We start from the raw sequence: 18,698 nt of genomic DNA, 5'->3' as shown, positions 1-18,698 counted from the left end.
GAGGTCGGTTGAGGAGAACATAGCTCCCCATGAAATCTGTTTGCCCGATTGTGTCCCAATATTTCCATAGATTGAAAGCCAGTATTTTCCATTCTTTAAAAGTGTTGACAGATGATTAATAAATCGCGTATCGAAATCGTTGGTATTATATTTGGACGATGATTGGGTAGGGAGGAATGAAGTGAGAATTGGGTGGCCGGATGGTTCGCCGTTGAAAAGAAGAAGAGAATAATTTGACAAACTGAATCATGTGGACCATCAACTCGGTGCATGTGATTTATAATCGAGCACTTTCTTCCAGGAGGGTGTAACACGAGCAATTTGACGCATTTCACAATAATGAAACCGAACCCCCTATTATACCCTAAACACAATCGTAGACTGGATACATTTTATGGGATAGAACGCCCGGCCCGCAGTCTATAGTTCGTACTTGTAATCCATGGCGATAGATGTACATAGGCGTATATCTATAGAAGGATATACATAACTTACGCCCCGTTACCTAAATTTAAAGATTGTTTTGCCCCTTGAATACAAAGTGTCATTGTACAGTGTCGAAAACATCGAGCACTTCGTGGAGAAACTTTGAATTATACTGCGTTATACAACAGGCATATATACATATACTATGATATTCATATTACGTATGAATATTACGTTTGCGCTTCGGTAATATTCCAGTAAAGACGTAATACGGAGAATTTCAACAATTATTGCCACAACCCTTTGGAAACACAATTTCTTGTCGTCCGAATGGTTCTTCTTCTTGCTGATGTCATACTACAGATTTTTACATCCCCGAATTTAGGATATTTCAGGTTTTGAAATTCTGCTCTTTCGAATTTAGACGTAATAAAAGAAAAATATAAATCTTTCTAATGTCTGGAAAAAACTTCAATTTTGAAATAGTTAATGTATTTTTATTTAAAAGTCAGATTTTGTTATTAACAGAATTTTAGAATGATATATCTGTATCTGAAATGAACGAAAGGTGTGTCAATTCTTATAAACAACTATCGCTTCTACACGATCTTATTTTGCTTTTAAGGGAGGTTCAAAACCATCTGTATAATACCTGTACATATTTATTTTTAGCCGATTCTAAAACATTTTTGTGCACAAAAATGATGTTGACGTTGCAATATTGCAAGTATTAAATTTTACAACTATAATTTGAAATCGGTTTCATTTGAAATTAAATTGTCTCTTTTTGCAGAGCTATTATACATATAATAAATATTATATAGTTGATCTCACACGTATTAAAGTAAAAAAAGCGAACAATGTTGTGAGATGACTCGCATTTAATAATTGTATTAAACGTAATATTAGCTTGGGAATCTTGAATGAAAAAATCTATTTTCAATTTAAACTTGAGTATACGATTGAAGGCTAGAATGGATCTATTAACGTAATCGTGAAACATATTTTCTGGCACGAGAATTCGATATTTTGATTTTTTCTTTTAAATCCGTATTAGATTATACTCAGATCATGTTAATCCTCGAAAAAAATGTCGTACCACCGCGGTAGCTTCATTCGATGAAATATTAGAATCCAGTGATACCTATTATTTTCGAGAATTGTTTCTCAGTTCATAAAATATATAAACACACGAATGATATAATAAATTCTTTTATTATTTTTAAACAAAAATTCCAAGTTTCAACTTAACGACGAATGCTATTAGATTCGTAATCCATCAAGGCATGTCTTGCGATTAATTCATAGGTTAAAAATAGGTTCAATTGAATCGTCCTATCGCCCCTAAATTTTGAGTTATATATGCGGATAATAACACAAAAAAGAAATCACGAAAAACACTTGTCCGGTGGATTAGATCACGTCTCGATATATCGTTGCAATTACTGAATCCGAATCCGTAGTCAGAATTGCTCCGTCACCCCAAATACTTCGGTGTTCAAATTATAGTAGAATACCCCATACACGACTCAAAATCTGTGTGTAACGGAACAATTCTAACCCCAGATTCGTATTCCTCATGTTTACACAAGTACGATCGTCTAGTCCGCCGAACAAGTCGCGTTAATCGCGTGCCTGTGCTACTCTCTTTCCGTTGCGTGGCGTTCGAAATTCGAAACTTGTCGTGTGTCCCGCGCCGAGTGTCGAGGAATCGATTCTCCCGAACGGCGGTCGAACATCGAAGCGTCGAGTGCCGGGCGAAAGTCGGCCCCGCTAAGCTCCGGCTATTTGTGTCCTCTAACCTCAATGTTTGCCTTCGACGTTCGCCGACAAACCAGCAGATAGGTCACCTCCGGGCGATGCTCATCGTTCTGGCAGCGATATTCATCATCGTCTGTGTCTACTCAGCATCCCTCGCCTTCGTAAGACGGCGCCTCGATCCTCCGTCACCGTGAGTATTCGCTAAAATCTTGACGTTTGAGGTTAGATTCGCACCCCGTATCGCTCCCCCCCTATCTTATCTGTGGATATTATCGCTCCATCTCTCATCGTCATCGTCGCCACTCGTAGCCTTACGGCGAGCTTGCTGCTCGCATTATCAGCCCGTGTCACTTCGTTCCTCTCGTTTGGCCTTATCCGCGTGCATCAGTCAACGACACATCGAGTCGCGTGGTCGCGCGGAGTCAGAGAGACGCATGCGCAGCTTTATTTTGCTTCATATGTGTACGCCACGGATTTCTCCTGTACACGAGGTCGTGGCGTGTGTCATGGCAACGTCCACCTATTGGTGCTTACGTTTAACCACGCATTCGTGGAACATTTTTGAACGAGGGCGGAGTAACACTTGAAATCGTTAATTAAAATTCATTGTGTATTTGCTGTTTTGCATTCGCCATTTAGATCAGATTTGTACGTGCATTTTCAATTTTTTTTTATTCGATATTGTGTAAGATTTAGGTACTGCATTCAGCGTCGGTCACGTGTCGAATATTTCTGTTCAAATAGATCGTACAATTTTATAAAAATTTTCGAAAAAGAACGATTCCCTCTGATTCGACTAAATTATGTTGGAATTGCAAAATCTTCGTTTAATGTAACGAGCTCTGAACCTGTAATGTAATGTTTGCTTGTATCCTATCTGGAGCGTAGCATAAGAAATTTCATGCACATACCACCGACAGTATTTGTTAAGCGCTGAATTAAATATGAACAATTTGAAAGCCGCAGAGTCCTGGTTGGTTAGTAGTAGAAAAACCCTGATAATAATATTTACAGTATACAATACCATTCGACATTTGATAATTCATTTCGCATACCTATTTTACAAATTTCATTTTAGCTAGAATTGAAGTAAACATATCTATTTGTCCGTTTAAACGACATTTTTAGAAGCATTTTACGCTTCAATTTACCAATTATGAGTAATTAAATGTTATGTTATGGTCGATTTCCAGTCCAACGCATCGTTAGAATTGTTGACAATATTTTTCCTGTATTCATTCACCGTGAAATTACACACAGTTATTGAGGAGAAACCAAAATAGAATGATTTGAAAAATTAAAAAAGTCGTTAACGCGTAATTCAATCATTCAAAGAAAAAAAGAAAGGAAAAAAAATAAGGTTGGAGTCAGTAAGGTTCACTTGAGAGAATATATTCAAATTGTAACATTTATTTAATATTTCGCTATTGTAGAGTAATTAATTCAGGAGATGTGTTTTCAAAATAGAATTATGCAATCTTTTATTACAGTTTTTGTAGTCAGCTGATACTTTTCTGATGGAATGACAATTTTTCCTAAAAATAAATTGTGCAATCAACGTTACGAACTTCAATGGCGTCAAAAAAAGGAATTACGAATTAGACTGACTTATGAGAATTATTTTCAAATCATGAAACACCTTCAAAAATATTTTTGATCCAAAAAGACTGTAATTTTGATTTAATATCTCTGACCACCCCTACTTTTTAATTCATTTTATTGAGATAAATTCAAATGCGTTTCTGGATCAAGATGCCGTAATATTTGGATATTTAAACACATTAATCGAGAGGAACAATATTGTTTCAAAAAATTTCAGCGGTCAGTAATTTGAGATGAATCCGGTTTCTCAGTATATTTTTTTCACGCAGCGGAAGAGTGGTATTGGGTGAAAAATACAGACTTTGTAAAGAATTCGTAGTTGAAAAACAGATAAATTTATTTATAAATGTTAGAAAAATGTGGAAAACAAGTGAGAAAAAATACGCGATTCCATTATCACTTCGTGACTACTGGAACGAAATTACTTGCCGCAATTAGTCGCGTAAGAAGAACAACGAAACGAACTTCCATAGCTTGGGGAATTCCGAAATGAAATTGAACCAACTTCTGACAAGTTAAAGCCCCAGTTTTTCCTTGTCAACCCTTTTTTCACTCCGTATTGCTTCAGATCGACATATGGCAAGCTACTCCGGTGTCAAATGTATCCTACAACTCGAATTCAGCAGTATCGAGCATGTGTGAAAGGGACAACTGCATGCGATGGAATTGCGGCGTGGAAATATAACGATCACTTTATGCACCTATATTCCATCGGAACTTGTCGTCTTGCGAGTGCACAGTGAAATATACGACACGCGGTGCAGTCCATTCAACGACGTTGTAAAGAAAAATGAGCCCACGACACAGCTGGCAGAGGATGTAGCGTGTCGAGAAATGCCATGTGCAGCGCGAAACCCCGAAACGTTCGTCTCGATTATCGTCGTCTTGGAGTGTCCTCTTGTACATCTTCCTAATTTTTTTCATTTTCCTTACATCCGCTTCCCGTGTATGTACGCGACATTTGTCAAGTACTTACCCTAATTCATGTAGAAAAGGCTCTCCGCTGTTATTATAAAGCATCGCTCGTTTTCAGGTGCAGGACTTTTATTGCGACACCACACGAGACATCTTATATACATATATTGTGCACTCTTTTTGCTGTACCTATGAATGAAGATTTGAATCCAAGTTGAAGGTGGGAAAGAAATAACGTAGGATTTTATTTATGAAGATACTGCGGAGTTTTGTTCTTGGATAAAATTTACAGTTTTGAAAAAGCTCAATGAATCCGCCGGCGTGATTAACGCGGAGCTTGTGTCATTAAAAATTTTAGAGTCGAGTCTAAGTTCTGTACTTGCACACCTGTTACTCGACTTTCTTCCAAAGTTTCCAGAACTCTGGAAGTTTCTACTCCCTCGCGAAACCCTTTTACATATTCTTGTTTGTTTTGATTCCGCTACCTTCAGTATAGAGTTTTTCTTTATCAATTGGTTGGTTGTTGAATGATTTGATTAAAAACGAAGAGGCGTATTCAACGATTCGGTAATTGATAAGAAATCGGTTTCAGAATGGCTGGAAAATTCAATCCACGCATCGCGCAGGATGTCTTAAATATAACGAATGATGAAGACAGTGACTTGTTGACCGAGCAGAGTTCCGCCTCAAATTTGAGCGGCGATGACGATGATGCGGAGAAAAGTGAAGAGCTGCAGTACACGGAGATGCAGATCGAAGAACCGCCGAGCTTTTTCAATTCTCAGTACCTGAACCCCGGTCTTGCGTTTAAAAAGAACTCCAAGCAGTCAAAGCCGTCTGAAAACGAGGAGGAGAAGGAAGAGGAGGATAATGAAAACGCCGAGGAGAAACAAGTCGAGGAAAAGAAAGACGAAGACGAAGAGGACGGCATTTTTCAGCTAAAAGAGACCAAGAAACGGGAATCAGTGATCAACGCCAACGTCTACGACGCTTCCAGCGATCGGAGCGAAAGCTCAAGCTCCAGTTCGAGTTCGCGAAGGGGTCGTCAGCCCCGCAAGCCCCGCAAGTCGCGAAAGCGCAAAAATCTTCCGGAATCCAGCTCCGCGACGTTGGAAAGATGGTCGATTCTCAATTGGCGTGAAAAGCGGGACGAGACGACGAGGAAGAAAATGACGAGGATAGACGCGGCGAAGGCGATACTCGGCGATGGTTTTTCCGGTGGTTGCTACTCGGCAGGTCCCGCTACTCCTGCGAATGCCCCGGACGAATGCCACAAGAAAATATTCAAGCACATCACCATTGCTCTGGAGGGAAAGGAGGTTCCCACCCCGAAGGAGGTACACCATGAAGAACTGTACATCGCCGGTGTCAACGTCAAGTTTCCGGTCAAACCTTATCCGTCGCAGATCGCCGTTATGAACAAGGTAAAATCGACATTGGCTGTATTCCATCATCATTTCACGCGCAATGTATGTTGTGATTCCTCTTTTCCAACCGTTCAATAGCAGCACCTTGAATGTACCGCATTGTTTTGTAAAAATTGTCAGTCGTCATGGACTTTGTTTCATCTATTCTCTGCAATTTCAGCTGATTCAAGGATGCAAAAAATCGGAACATTGCTTACTGGAGAGTCCTACGGGAAGCGGGAAGACCCTGGCTCTGCTCTGCGGAGTTTTGGCTTGGCAGGAGAAGGAGAATGGTGAGTAGAATTAATTTTCTGGTTTTCATTGGAAACTAAAAAAGATTTGCGAAATTTGTCGATGTTCCAAATATCAACACGATTGAAATAATCATCGGAGAGACGGTTCTTTGATCACGGCATGATTTCGTCGAAATGAGTTATCTGCTCAACTGCAAGTGACTCATAAATAAAACGATCCTGGAATACAATTTTAAAACTAACAAACCTTGCTTCTTGCGGCTCCTTCGTTTTGTTCAGAACAAATTGTTCAGACAGTGAATACAAATTTTATCCCTCGATCTGCTGCAGCTGCAATGCGTGTCTGCCGAATGACGAAATGTAGGAAAAGGTCCGTGTATAATAATCGAAGTATCGATTGCTTGATTAGGAAAACCAAGCAGTCTTTCATCACATCGATGCTAGATTTCCTTCTACATCCATAATTAGTTGTAAAATGATTTATAAATTCCAAAAATGTTCCCAAAATCTTTGATACCATGTGTTGTAGTTATGTTTGCGCTCTGTATACAGCTGACGAAATTTCACCGAAAATTAATATCGCGCCTCATCTTTGACACGACGTGGCATATATCGTGCAACGGTTGCCCGATTCCCATTGCAGGCCACGAATCATAATGGCCCGTGTGTCGTCGCGTGGGGCGATGAAAATAACGGGTTCGAAACACGAGACAATCAGAGGAGGAAGAAGGGAAAAAAAAAAATACAAACCGTAAGGTAATGTAAGGAAAGGAAAGGAAAAGTAGTTTCACTAACGAACTCGCGACGCCTCGAACACGAAAAAAACTTGCAGCCAATAGCGCGACCTGCAGCGGCTGTGTCAGACCGCCATTAAAAGGACACAGGCTGACTTCCGGTGCCGTTTTCCGCTTTCGGGGTCGTCAATTCTCGAGTCGAATAACCTGCACCGACGATTCTCGGGTGTCTTATAACCGGCGTGGATTAAACTTTGACTGCCGGGATTTTCTTCCGAGCGCGTTTACACATAGAAGGATTAACAGCCGTGTGACACGCCATTTTGCGGCCCCGTCGCAATTTGACGGTGCCTGCCGTATAAGTACCGCGATATCACCCCGGCGGAGCCGCCCCCGCGCTGAAAGTGGCTCCAGGTATTAAATGAATATGGCTGCCGAACCACTGTCGAACACGCACCCTCCTCGCCTGCACACGGCTAGTTTTATACCCTCATAGACAATCTTATCATCTCTTTACGCCGCGGATCCTACTTCGGATGCTGCGTTGTATACCGCGCTCGCGGTGTTCACGGATTTTTTGAACCGAGCTGCATTGGAAAAAGCTTCGTTTCTCGTGCTTGGTATACGTAGAAAATTCGAGAGAATTGGGCAAATCAAATATCGTCGAATCCGTGTGATTAGCTTACTACATTTTATTACATTTAAGCATGGCTGTAACGCGAATTTATTGTTCCAAGACCAGCTCGAAATTACACTATGCAACAAATTAAATACTTTTCTTTTTTCACCGGGTTTACAGTATGTAATTATGATTCCTTACTTTAGAGTTTATTGAGGTTTTTAAATAAAATTGTCACATCACGTCAGGTTTCACAGTGAAACGAAGCATTTATTGATTTTTTTTTAAATTACTATACTTGTATTTTTTTGAACGAAAAATAGGCAGAAATTAAAAGATGGGAAATATGCTTTATTAGCGATACATGACGTTTCTTGGTGTAAGTCAAAAACAAGACTTTTTTTACAATAATGCTGGTTGACGCAGCAATCTTATTCATTTTGTGACACATGAAAACTTTTCTATGTCTTTAATCTATGACGATTACTGTGTCAGAAAAAGGGGGCAAAACAGGTGATTTCACCCTCTGCAACATTTACTTTGTAATCGTGGTTTTGTGACGTGATATCATACATCATACATTATAAATCATACATCATACATCATACATCATACATAACATCATACATAGTATTAAAGTTCGAAACCAAAGTTTGGATGTTCGGATATTCAGAAAGTGAAGTGACCCAAAATTTTTTTTCTCTTGACGTCATCGATCTATATAGACGAAAATCAGCTAGCCGAATTCCTCAGTCTTGAAACAACCGCGCAGTAGCGCGGACGGATGACAGTCGCGCTCCGCAAATTTCGAGTACCGGGTTCTCAACCTTCTGGATCCTGCGCTCCGGGTCCGCTTCCTGGTGCAACTCGAGTTCCACGATAAGCGCTCCGTAGTTTCCGTGCTCCAGGTCCGCTACCTGGTGAAACTCGAGTTCCACGACAAGCGCTCCGTAGTTTTCATGCTCCAGGTCCGCTACCTGGTGAAACTCGACTTCCAGGACAAGCGCACCGTAGTTCTGGCTATCCAGGTCCTTGACCTGGTGACTTTTGACCTTCAGGACTAATGTTTCGTAGTTCTGGTTGTCCAGGTTGACCTGATGACTTGTGACTTTTCTGACTAATTTTTAAGTTTACAACTTTGAGTATTGAAAACGTCATGTTTACTATTTAACCAATATGCATGCTTCAGATAACATTGTGAATTGGAAAAAAAAGCGAACGACCAGGATCACCAAATTGCAATTGGTGAGTGGTTGGCGTAGTATACATAGGAATACATGACAATAATGAGCGAGTGTTTTAAAACTATTCCGAATATAAATTTGCTTTCTTTTGTTTACTCGGTATACCTAATACAAATGTCTATTCGAGATATTTGTTAATTTTTTAGTATTCCGTAATTTTATCGTGATTACACAGTTACCAGAAAACCTAGTAGGAGTGACAGCGTAATCGAATAAAATGGTAAAACGTACCAGATTTTCTGGTCACAGATACATAACTCATAGTCATTTTGTATCCAGAACTACATTTTTCAGTTATGTCGAATAACGAAAATAGTTAAAGACCGTATAGTCAAGATGATCAGACTTTTTTCTCGGCGCAACTAGTCTATTACATCTATACTAATAATGGGATGTCGAAGTGCAGATTAAAAGTTGTTTTATTGACTTCTCATGATTTTATGAGCAATTTGGTGTTAGGTATGTCATTTCACGGCTGATTTCATCCACAAATCTATTTCACTCCATGTGATCTTCTGTAGTTCAATCCGGTTAAAAGTTCTGTTACTCGTTCTCATTGTAAAATTTATTCTGAAATTCATTACTTGATTTTACGCAATTTTACGTGCGTATTCGTATTGTTTTATCGTATCATGCAGTTATTGGTCCGTGTGTATATATACGTATATATTTGTAGTTACATTAGATACGAAAGGATTCATTTCTAGTACGCGACAAACTGTATTATTCGCTATTAAATTTACGTTTGTCATAAAACCCTACTTATTACCGAGCACAGAACGAATTTTGACTTACTCTCATCGTGTGAAAATAATCGATAGAACTTACGAGTATGTATGGCTCCATAATAATTGCGCGTATTAATTCAAAAGCGTTACCATAAAAACGTGATAAAATACTGTTACATCTTTTTACTGCACGCTTCTCTCTTTTTATTACATCTAGGTAAATATTAATTTGACCATGATAAAAAAAATTTTAAGAAAAATAAATTAAACAAAAATAAAAAACAAAAAAAACCACAACTCGCGCACGACTTTACAAAAGAGCGATTATTCGTCAAGTATAGCATCGTTATTATTCGAGCGCCGTTATGCCGTTAATAGCTGTCGTATAAGTATTTTAATTATCCAAACGTTTAATTTCTCGTTTAATAGTTGCTAGTTTCTTCGTCGTCGTTTCTTTACAACTTGCATGTCGCTAATTAGTCCTGGCCAACGTGTTTCTAAACTATAACGTGGATCGAGTTGCAATATTTACCCCCAAGCATTGGCTAAGCATCCAGGTACCGCCAGGCTTGAACTACGCAACTACGTCGCGGTTGACTACCCTTAATATATCACCTTGATAACTTCCTCCCTGCTGCCAAATAACCGGGTATAAATGGAAATAAGGTGTGTACGTGTCGATGTAATTTCGACGACGATCAACGAATCTTCTGCTTTATTACATACATCGATGTTGTAAATGCTCTTAAAAAAAAACAAGAACTTTTTCAGAGTAATTTAGCGATAATAATAGGGGTTCAAAAATTATTATGGTTCTGTGATTTTTTTCACAACAGTCATTTAGAAGTATCGATACGTTTGCGAGCAAATTTTGAACAAAAGTTATGTTTTGTCGTAGGGTAATTGATTCGCAACGTAGCGTCGTTATTTCCTGTTGAAATACATATGTCTGAAATATTTTGTTGTTACTATACTTGCTAGTGAAAATTTGATGAGATTTTTTGGGATCTGCGATTATTTATTAATCTTACATTTTGGTGAATTCAAGCTGCTTGTAAACACAGCACCAAAAGTTGCATTCCGCACCACTGAATGTTACCCCAATTTCTAAAATTGCATACAATACAAATCTCGAGTATCCTATTATCGCGATTTTAAATTCTGGCGACTCACTTTCATTAGCGTTCGAAATATTCATTTTACGCGTAATGTGTAATTATTTTGTGAATAACATGATGTTCACAATGATTTTTCAATTGCATTTCCGTCAAGAATCCCAACACTTTATATATTTTCATAAAATTATACGATTGTCTTGCTTATAATAGCTATTCACGTTTCATACAGACCTCTAATATTGTGGTGGAATAAAAGTAAGACGAAGGAAAAAGAGAGACTCGCTCCCTTGTCTCACATATCGCAGCTACTGACGAAAAATGAAAAATATGATACACCATTTGCGAATGTGTCTGTTGAGTGGGTGATTCTATTTCGACGAACTTGAAACGCGCAGGCTGTATAAGGTATAAAGGTATACACAATAACGATACGAGCGTACAAACCTATACACCCGTTACAACAGTTTACCAAACGACATCGAGGATCCAAAAATGGATACTCCATGTATACATATATACATATAATGCACACGATATCAAAACGATAGTCGAGTCGGCGTTGGTATGTCATATCGTGCAGTGACTTAATTAACACACGCGACGATGTGGGGTTTGTGTTGTATATTGTGAGCCACAAGGATCTTTGTAATCGCAGGATGAAGTCCTGCATGCTGTGTCTGAAATCTCGGTTTATATTCCCTTTTTCTTTTCCATGTCTGCAATTATTGTTACTATTATTGTTGTTGTTGTTGTTGTGTTATCATTAACATTGTATCTATACACATTACACATAGTACGGGACGTATAAAATTTCAAACAACTCTTAGCACGTCAGCTGCGGTGAGGTTCGACTTTATGCCCGTCACTCACGCATTTTACATGACTGGCAGCGAATGAATTTTCGGCTGAGACCATATATAAATTATTTCTACACTACGACTCGCCTTGGCCATCCTGCCGCTCGTCCCGCCCAAGGCCTTTTTCGGAATAAAAAGATGGAGGAGTAAAAAGAAAAAAAAACAAAAGAAGAAAAACTTATACATTTATAGATGTGACATTCAAATATTTCGATTTCAAGGCTTACCAATTCCATCGTTAGTTTATTTACTGTATAATAACCTTCGCCGCGCGGCTACCGGTTGGGTCCTAATTATGTCTGACTCGAGTCAAACCGCGTACGTTCTCTGTTAATTGCTCATTTCTAACTAACCGTCAAAGAACAACATCCAATTTACACCAGAAGCGGTTCGTCCCTTTAATTTCTGATTCTCTCCCGAGGCTAGGCGATCAGCTCGCGTGCAAGCTTCGCTATATCTCTTAGTTCGTCGGTCTTTCCCTGCTTCAATTCCACAACTCTGGATCCCACCCCCATAGGCTCCTCGCAATAGCATCAATTTATTGTCATAGTTAATTTTCCGTTGGCTCTGCAATTAAGCGGCTTCTTCCATGTCGGTTTATCTAATCTGTCATCTCCGATATATTGCCCCGATGTATTATATGTATATGTATACTGTTGCTCAGCAATCGCGTCAGCTAGTTACAAACTTTCCGTCATGACAATTTTAACCGCCTCTGTTTCCTGTTTCGTGGTATAAATACGCGTGCCATTTTCCCTTGATGGGTTTCACCCCGTGAATGTTATCGGAGGACGATGTATAGCTGCACGGGGATAGATTTGCTAATAACGAAGGACAACGTGCCGATGGTGGTGAGTCACTCCAAGTCCAACTTACGTTCTGGGTGTTACTTATCTCCGGGAAAAGCACTTCGATACTCTCGCATAATCTTACAAAGATTCCCCGAAAGTCAAACGCAACTTGGATAACACTCACTTTTCCTGAAACAGTTAAAATTATCAGGAATAATGAGTAAGCTGGCTTAAAAATTGCAGAAGTAAACATATATGGTTTCTGAAACAAAACAGATTGGTCAGTTTTAACGCTTGCATCGTGACCTTGTGACAAAAATTTTAATCTTGACGACGCAAATGTTCGAAAAGATTCACGAAGATACAAATCGCACGTATCATGAAAATTTAGCATTTGAATTCGGATTAAATTACTTATACTGCCACAGTTTTTCTTTTTTCATTGTACAAGGAGAAAGGATTTGCCAAATTTTGCCAAGTATGGCGTAAATAACGGTTTATTTATTCAAAGAAATGTCATTTAATAAATAAAATTAATAAAACGAAAACATTTCTCTATTTGGTAAATTCGTCAAATTTTGCTTTGACGTAGGAAAAATACTCCGATTTTAATAGAACTGCTGTACGGCACGGATGAATTTGAGTGAAACGTTGATTGCGGAACTTTTATTTTGCGCTACGTTTTTATACTTGTAAAAAATTGTGTGCCATTCTTCCCTCGCTGTGCATGGATGTGAAATAATACTTATACGTACACTGGGAAATGTTTGTGGATTAGCTTCCAGAAGCTCGTTGTCAGTTGTCAACGAGACGAGAGTTTGCAGCTGGTCTCGTGCCGTTTCCTAACTATTTGTTCTTCTTTCCCCTGTCCAAAAAGGACGAGTGTCATTGCGGACGTCGCGACGCCCGACGTCGGTGACACGCTACTCGTCGCTCTGTAATAGAATCATGCACCGTCTTATTACGTATACCTACTGCAGTGCAGTTCAAATTGCATTTCCTTTGTTGTTTTTCTTCCTCTTCTTTCAGGATAACCGTTCGACTAACAACTTTTGAATTCTGAAATGTCGTATTTTCTCCGGTATTTTACAAGTAATAATACCTACGTAGTTAAAATGACATTCTGTTCCGTGTTTCGTGCAGGTAACTTCCTTGTACGCCTTATTTATTGTATTGTATGTAATACATACTATAAATTGTATGTAATGTGTACGATGTATGTGTAGACGATCGCGTTTCGGATTTAAGAAAATTGATTGTCATTCGCGAATTCGTGTCTACATGCATAATGTATATTTGTGTTATAATATTATACCTGTTAGAAAGTACCCCTGTAAAAGTGTCACCGACATCTGGCAGGTTCCGACGATGTTTGATCCATCGTTTTATTGGAAAGAGATTAATACGACCGTTACAGTTGTATAAATAATAAAATTGGGAGTAAATACGTATAATCTGTTATTGAAATCTAATTATACACCCGTCACGCGATTGCCCGAACCGCTAGACGCCTCCGTTTTCCGGTTTCTAAACCCACCATTTTCATTCACGAAACAACTCGCAGAAACAATTAATATTATAGGCGCGTAATCAAACGGTTATAATGCGCATTGTACACCTTTGTGTACCGACTTTTACCTTTTCCCGTATTTTTTATGTTTAAACACTGCCTGCAGTCGGTGAAAAATATTCAATTCTTCAGCCAGAACATGACGGAAAAAAAATTTTTGTATCCATAAGAAAGTAAAATAAATTTTGTATCATCACTTTTCAATCGTTGATAATCTTGACATCGTATATATCATTATTTTTCATCATTTATGACTTTGCTGAATTCGTTACAACGTAAGCCTATATGCCGTAATTCTTAACTCGGTTCATGCCTCATTTCTAACTGCGTGAGAAGTGCATTATTCCACGATTTTCTCCACAACTCGTGCGTTGCATTTTCTCGACAATTCGGTCAAATTCCTAAATTGAAATAAAACAAAACCATGTACTAAAGTCTTGTATTTTCATAACGTCAGTTTCCAAAATCAGCCTAGACACTTTAGTTCGAAATTGCTGCTTCAATTTAGATTTAGTTGTACACGTGCAGAAACTTTTTTCTTCTCGCGATATACACAAACTTTCATGTATTGTACATCTTCTAGGCAATTTGCAGGTATCCCAGGTCATGAAACAATCATTATAAAGTCGACAAGGGGAATCTAGCTCCTGATGAAATTCCTGCAGGAGTTTAAAACAGCAGAGTTTATACAGATAGAATTAATCCGGTAAAATCTATTAGGTACACTCTTAAACAAAACTTCGGGGACAGGCGAATACTTGAAAGTTTCCCCATGTTCAATCGATCGAAGCTATTATTCAGTCATATAGTAAGGTGCATAGATAGAGTTCCGATGATATTAAGCTGTGGGAGTGGTCCGTACCCGGGTTCTGGGTGCTACCGTTTCACGGCGACGGGAAGGAGGAGGACATTATTAACCTCGTCGTCGTCGGGACGTCGGAAAGTTGCATATTTCAAAGTTGCATGCGCGTTATACCGCAGTGCAATGTATAATTCCCTGTTCGGTGTAATTATCATGAGTTTCAGGTTCTGTTTCGATACATAATTCTGGTCGCCGTGTACGAGACCTGCTCCTGCAGGCCTCGTTGTTGTCGTTTCGGTGTAATAAAGTGACATTATCCGGCATGCAATGTCGCGATAAACTTTTCAAATTCATTTCACCCCCTTCTCTTCGCCGCGAAACGGCTACCCACTGGCCGTATTAATTTTTATTGTTCGTCCCCTTCCTGTGCTCAAAAACGCGAAGGAAGATTCTCGCCCCATTCGTAAAGAACTAGATCCCGTCTTCCTGTTGCTTTGAAAAGTCCGGGATATTTGTGCAATTATTTATTCACAGAATAGAATATATTGTCAACAGAACCACTCAAGGAGATAAATGTCTATTCCTTTTGTTACCGTACAGTCCTAAATTATTTTCATTTCTTACTTAGTATAACCGAAAAGCATCATTCTGAACAGATAATGAAAATTAGTTGTGCAGCATGTATAATCCGGAAAAATCTCTCATACGTTCCCATTATTTTCGATTCTAGAAACTCGTGATATATATTTTCGCAACTGTTGCGACGATTTTTCATATTGGTGCAAAAATAAATTTTCGAAACTGAGGTCTTGCTTAAATAAGAAAATATGCTATTAAACCGTACAACGGATTTCATGCTCCAACAGCCTCGAAATGTAGTATTGACAATTTCAGCATAATTCAAACGATTATTACGTACATATCTATACATTGCTAAAATCTTCCAGTAGTTACAAACTGTAATAACGAATGAAATCTTTCTTCCAAGTACGGTATAATACAGAGAACTGACAAGGTATTCCCGAACTTTCTAGGAAAACTTTTTCACACGAAAAGGTGCTCCAACCACCGACGGGGGGTAAGGGTGACACGAAGAACGTCCTCCGACGAGGCTTCTTTCCCAAATCATCAACAAATCGTTGAAATTACCGAATCGTTTCGTTGGATGGTATCGATTAAACCCCGCACGACGCAACAAAGCGTGGCTGTACGTGCCCTACTCCTTATTGTCTCTTGTCCTCGTCGTCTTATTTTGTTTTTCATCCCCCCACTCGCGGGGGTCTTAATTTATGCCGTGGTCGAGGCCCTTATTCAACCGAGGTTAAAGAGCTGGTCGCGGAGTGGTACCACTCAACCTTATACCTCGGAACGCGTGACAGTTCTGGTTTTAAAGTATAAAATAAATTATACGAGACCGGAAAAGATGGCGTGCACCTCCCGGCTAGATATGCGGATCGGTGTAGTCTCGGCTCTTATACCTCTACACCTGAAACACACACACACACACACGAGGTATGTGTGCTGTCGGCGTCGCGGGGTGTCCCTGTCGTGCCGCAAGTACTACCGAATTTCACTTCAAACCCTGCTCCCCCCCCCCACCCTCTCCCACAAATCCACCCTCGAACGACGATTTATCGAGTTTAAAACATCGGGTATACCATACTCGTGGAATCGGACGTTGCAACGGTGCATTCGTACATCCTTGCTGTGCATGTCTGCTTATCTTCGTTGACTTCGACAAGTGTTTATTATGTAGAGTGCACGCAGTTGTTCGTACTTCACGGCAGGTACGAAGTAAGAGGCGGGACGGGTCGGACGTGTTTTGTACATTTATTCCGCAGTTGTCACTGCATATAATTAATGTAATCGTAACGAATGTGCCAACCGCGGTTTGTACACTGAACATGACGGAAAAATTTCACTTTTCTTTTATTATTATTACAGAGAATTGTAGTGGAATGGGTATCGTTACACTGTAACCGTTTTAATGTTGTTGGGATTACATGATAATGTGGTACAAGTAATTATTTAGTGTGATTGTAAACGGCAATGCTAGAGTTTCCAGTTATTGCAATGTTAATTCTGAGCTTTTACTTTACTACGTTGCTTCAGATGAACATCGATTTATTGTTGGTCCCCCAACGTTAAATTATTACAATAGTTATAGGAAAATATAGTATCTACAAGCTTACGTCGAAACTTTGTTTTTTTTTCTAAAAATATCTATGAATATATTCTTCCATTCTTTCTTTATCTTTTTATCTCGGAAAATATAATTTTACCAATACCAAAGTCTATAAGCCATGCGCAAAGTGCTTATATAGTATCGTGGTTCGTATATAATGCATAACGATACTCTGAACGAGAACGCATGTACACAACGAGAATTCATTGAATAGATATGGGCAATTCTGTGCTGATAAATAATTCCAGCATTCATAGGTTGACGCTGAATGATCGAATCGACTATGAGCCCGTCTGTCGAGTTAGGAGAAGAGTGGCTCTCGTTTTATGCACCATTACGAGGTCGACGTGCTTTTCTTCATAAATATCTTCATACCAACAATCAGCTCAAAATGCGTAACTTGTGCTTCAAATATAACCGCGTCTTTACCACGAACGTTGCGAACTGCAAGTTTCTTTGTTTTCGCAAAAGTATTACACGCCCTTTCTTTCTGCAAAATCGCTTAGCAATATTTGGCACAAGGCTAATCGTGAGATTGCACGATCCGTAGTGAGCAATTTACCACTAAACTAGAAATGTCGCCGATGGTTATGCGGTAGGTATATTATAACACATTAGAGTTGTTGAGGTTGACGGTAAATTGCAACCTTCATTCCCCGGCAATCCCTGTAACCGTTTATACCGAGAGGCTTCTCTTACGCTTTGCAGCAGGTATCCTGTTCAACTCTACCTCTCCATCTCTCTTTCGTTTCTACTTATTTTACTCATCTGTAGTCTGTCTTCGTCCGCGATGTGATGCAAATAGTGCCAAGTGTTCATATAAGTAGTCATATATTTCAATGCGGAGTACAGAGGTGCATAAATGTTTCTAAAAAAAAAAGTTGCAGCGATTTTTGCAATTGTAATCACACTTGAACGGTGCATCGCGGAAAGCATTAACCGTGAAACGCGTGAACACAAGCAGAAATGATAAAGTGCACATTTTTCACGTCGTTATGACAAGCGCAAAGGTTCGGGTAGATTGTTTAACTCTTGGTTGAAAAAAAAAACTAAAGTAATGTTTTAATTATTTCGATATATGGCGTGGAATGTACGAGACAGGGCGAAAAAAAAGTTTCCCGAATGAGTTAGCTAATTGTCATACGTAAAATGTACCTATAACGAAATGGAAAATATTCCAGTGCTCGCATTTGGAGTGTGCAGATATCTCGTGTTACTTACAATTAGAGTGCAAGTCCGAAGTAGATATATATATATATATATATATATATATATATATATATATATATATATATATATATACACAGGGAACGATGATTCGTCGGCAGAGAAAGGAAATACTGCCCAATTAATCAATTGCCGTGGCAAGTCCCCTCTCGCTAGTGATTATCGGTATGTATACACGAGACGGCCGTAAAATAATTTATTATATACATGCGACTGCATGTGCTGCAGTTACAATTACATCGTAATATTTATAAAGCATCGTCCGTGTTACCTGTACGAGGATCCATTTATACGAGGATCGAGAAAAGCCATAAACCAAGCCATCAAAGGCTGTAAAACTATAAAGTAGTGTTTAATACCGCGCACCTGCTACGGGAACTAAACGCTCATATATGTAACGGACCGTCATGTCAATTGAAATTCTTTCTCGTCGGGATAGGGTTGCGGGATAGTTGCATG

General features: G+C 39.1%; 1 protein-coding gene across 1 annotated transcript in view; it reads left to right on the top strand.

The window, feature by feature from the left end:
* Positions 1–2,162: 2,162 nt before the first annotated feature.
* LOC124177853 (Fanconi anemia group J protein-like) overlaps positions 2,163–18,698 on the top strand; it is a 69,051-nt gene continuing 52,515 nt past the window's right edge. Inside the window, exons 1-3 of the mRNA XM_046560723.1 lie at positions 2,163–2,377; positions 5,297–6,128; positions 6,292–6,403. Of these exons, the coding sequence (XP_046416679.1) occupies positions 2,286–2,377; positions 5,297–6,128; positions 6,292–6,403 (1,036 nt within the window). The 5' untranslated portion in view covers positions 2,163–2,285. The remainder of the gene's footprint in view (positions 2,378–5,296; positions 6,129–6,291; positions 6,404–18,698) is intronic.

The sequence above is a fragment of the Neodiprion fabricii genome, chromosome 3 (genome assembly GCF_021155785.1).
Source record: "Neodiprion fabricii isolate iyNeoFabr1 chromosome 3, iyNeoFabr1.1, whole genome shotgun sequence".
NCBI lineage: Eukaryota > Metazoa > Arthropoda > Insecta > Hymenoptera > Diprionidae > Neodiprion > Neodiprion fabricii.
The sequence above is the reverse complement of the archived record's forward strand: the minus strand, read 5'-3'. Positions and strand labels throughout refer to the sequence as shown.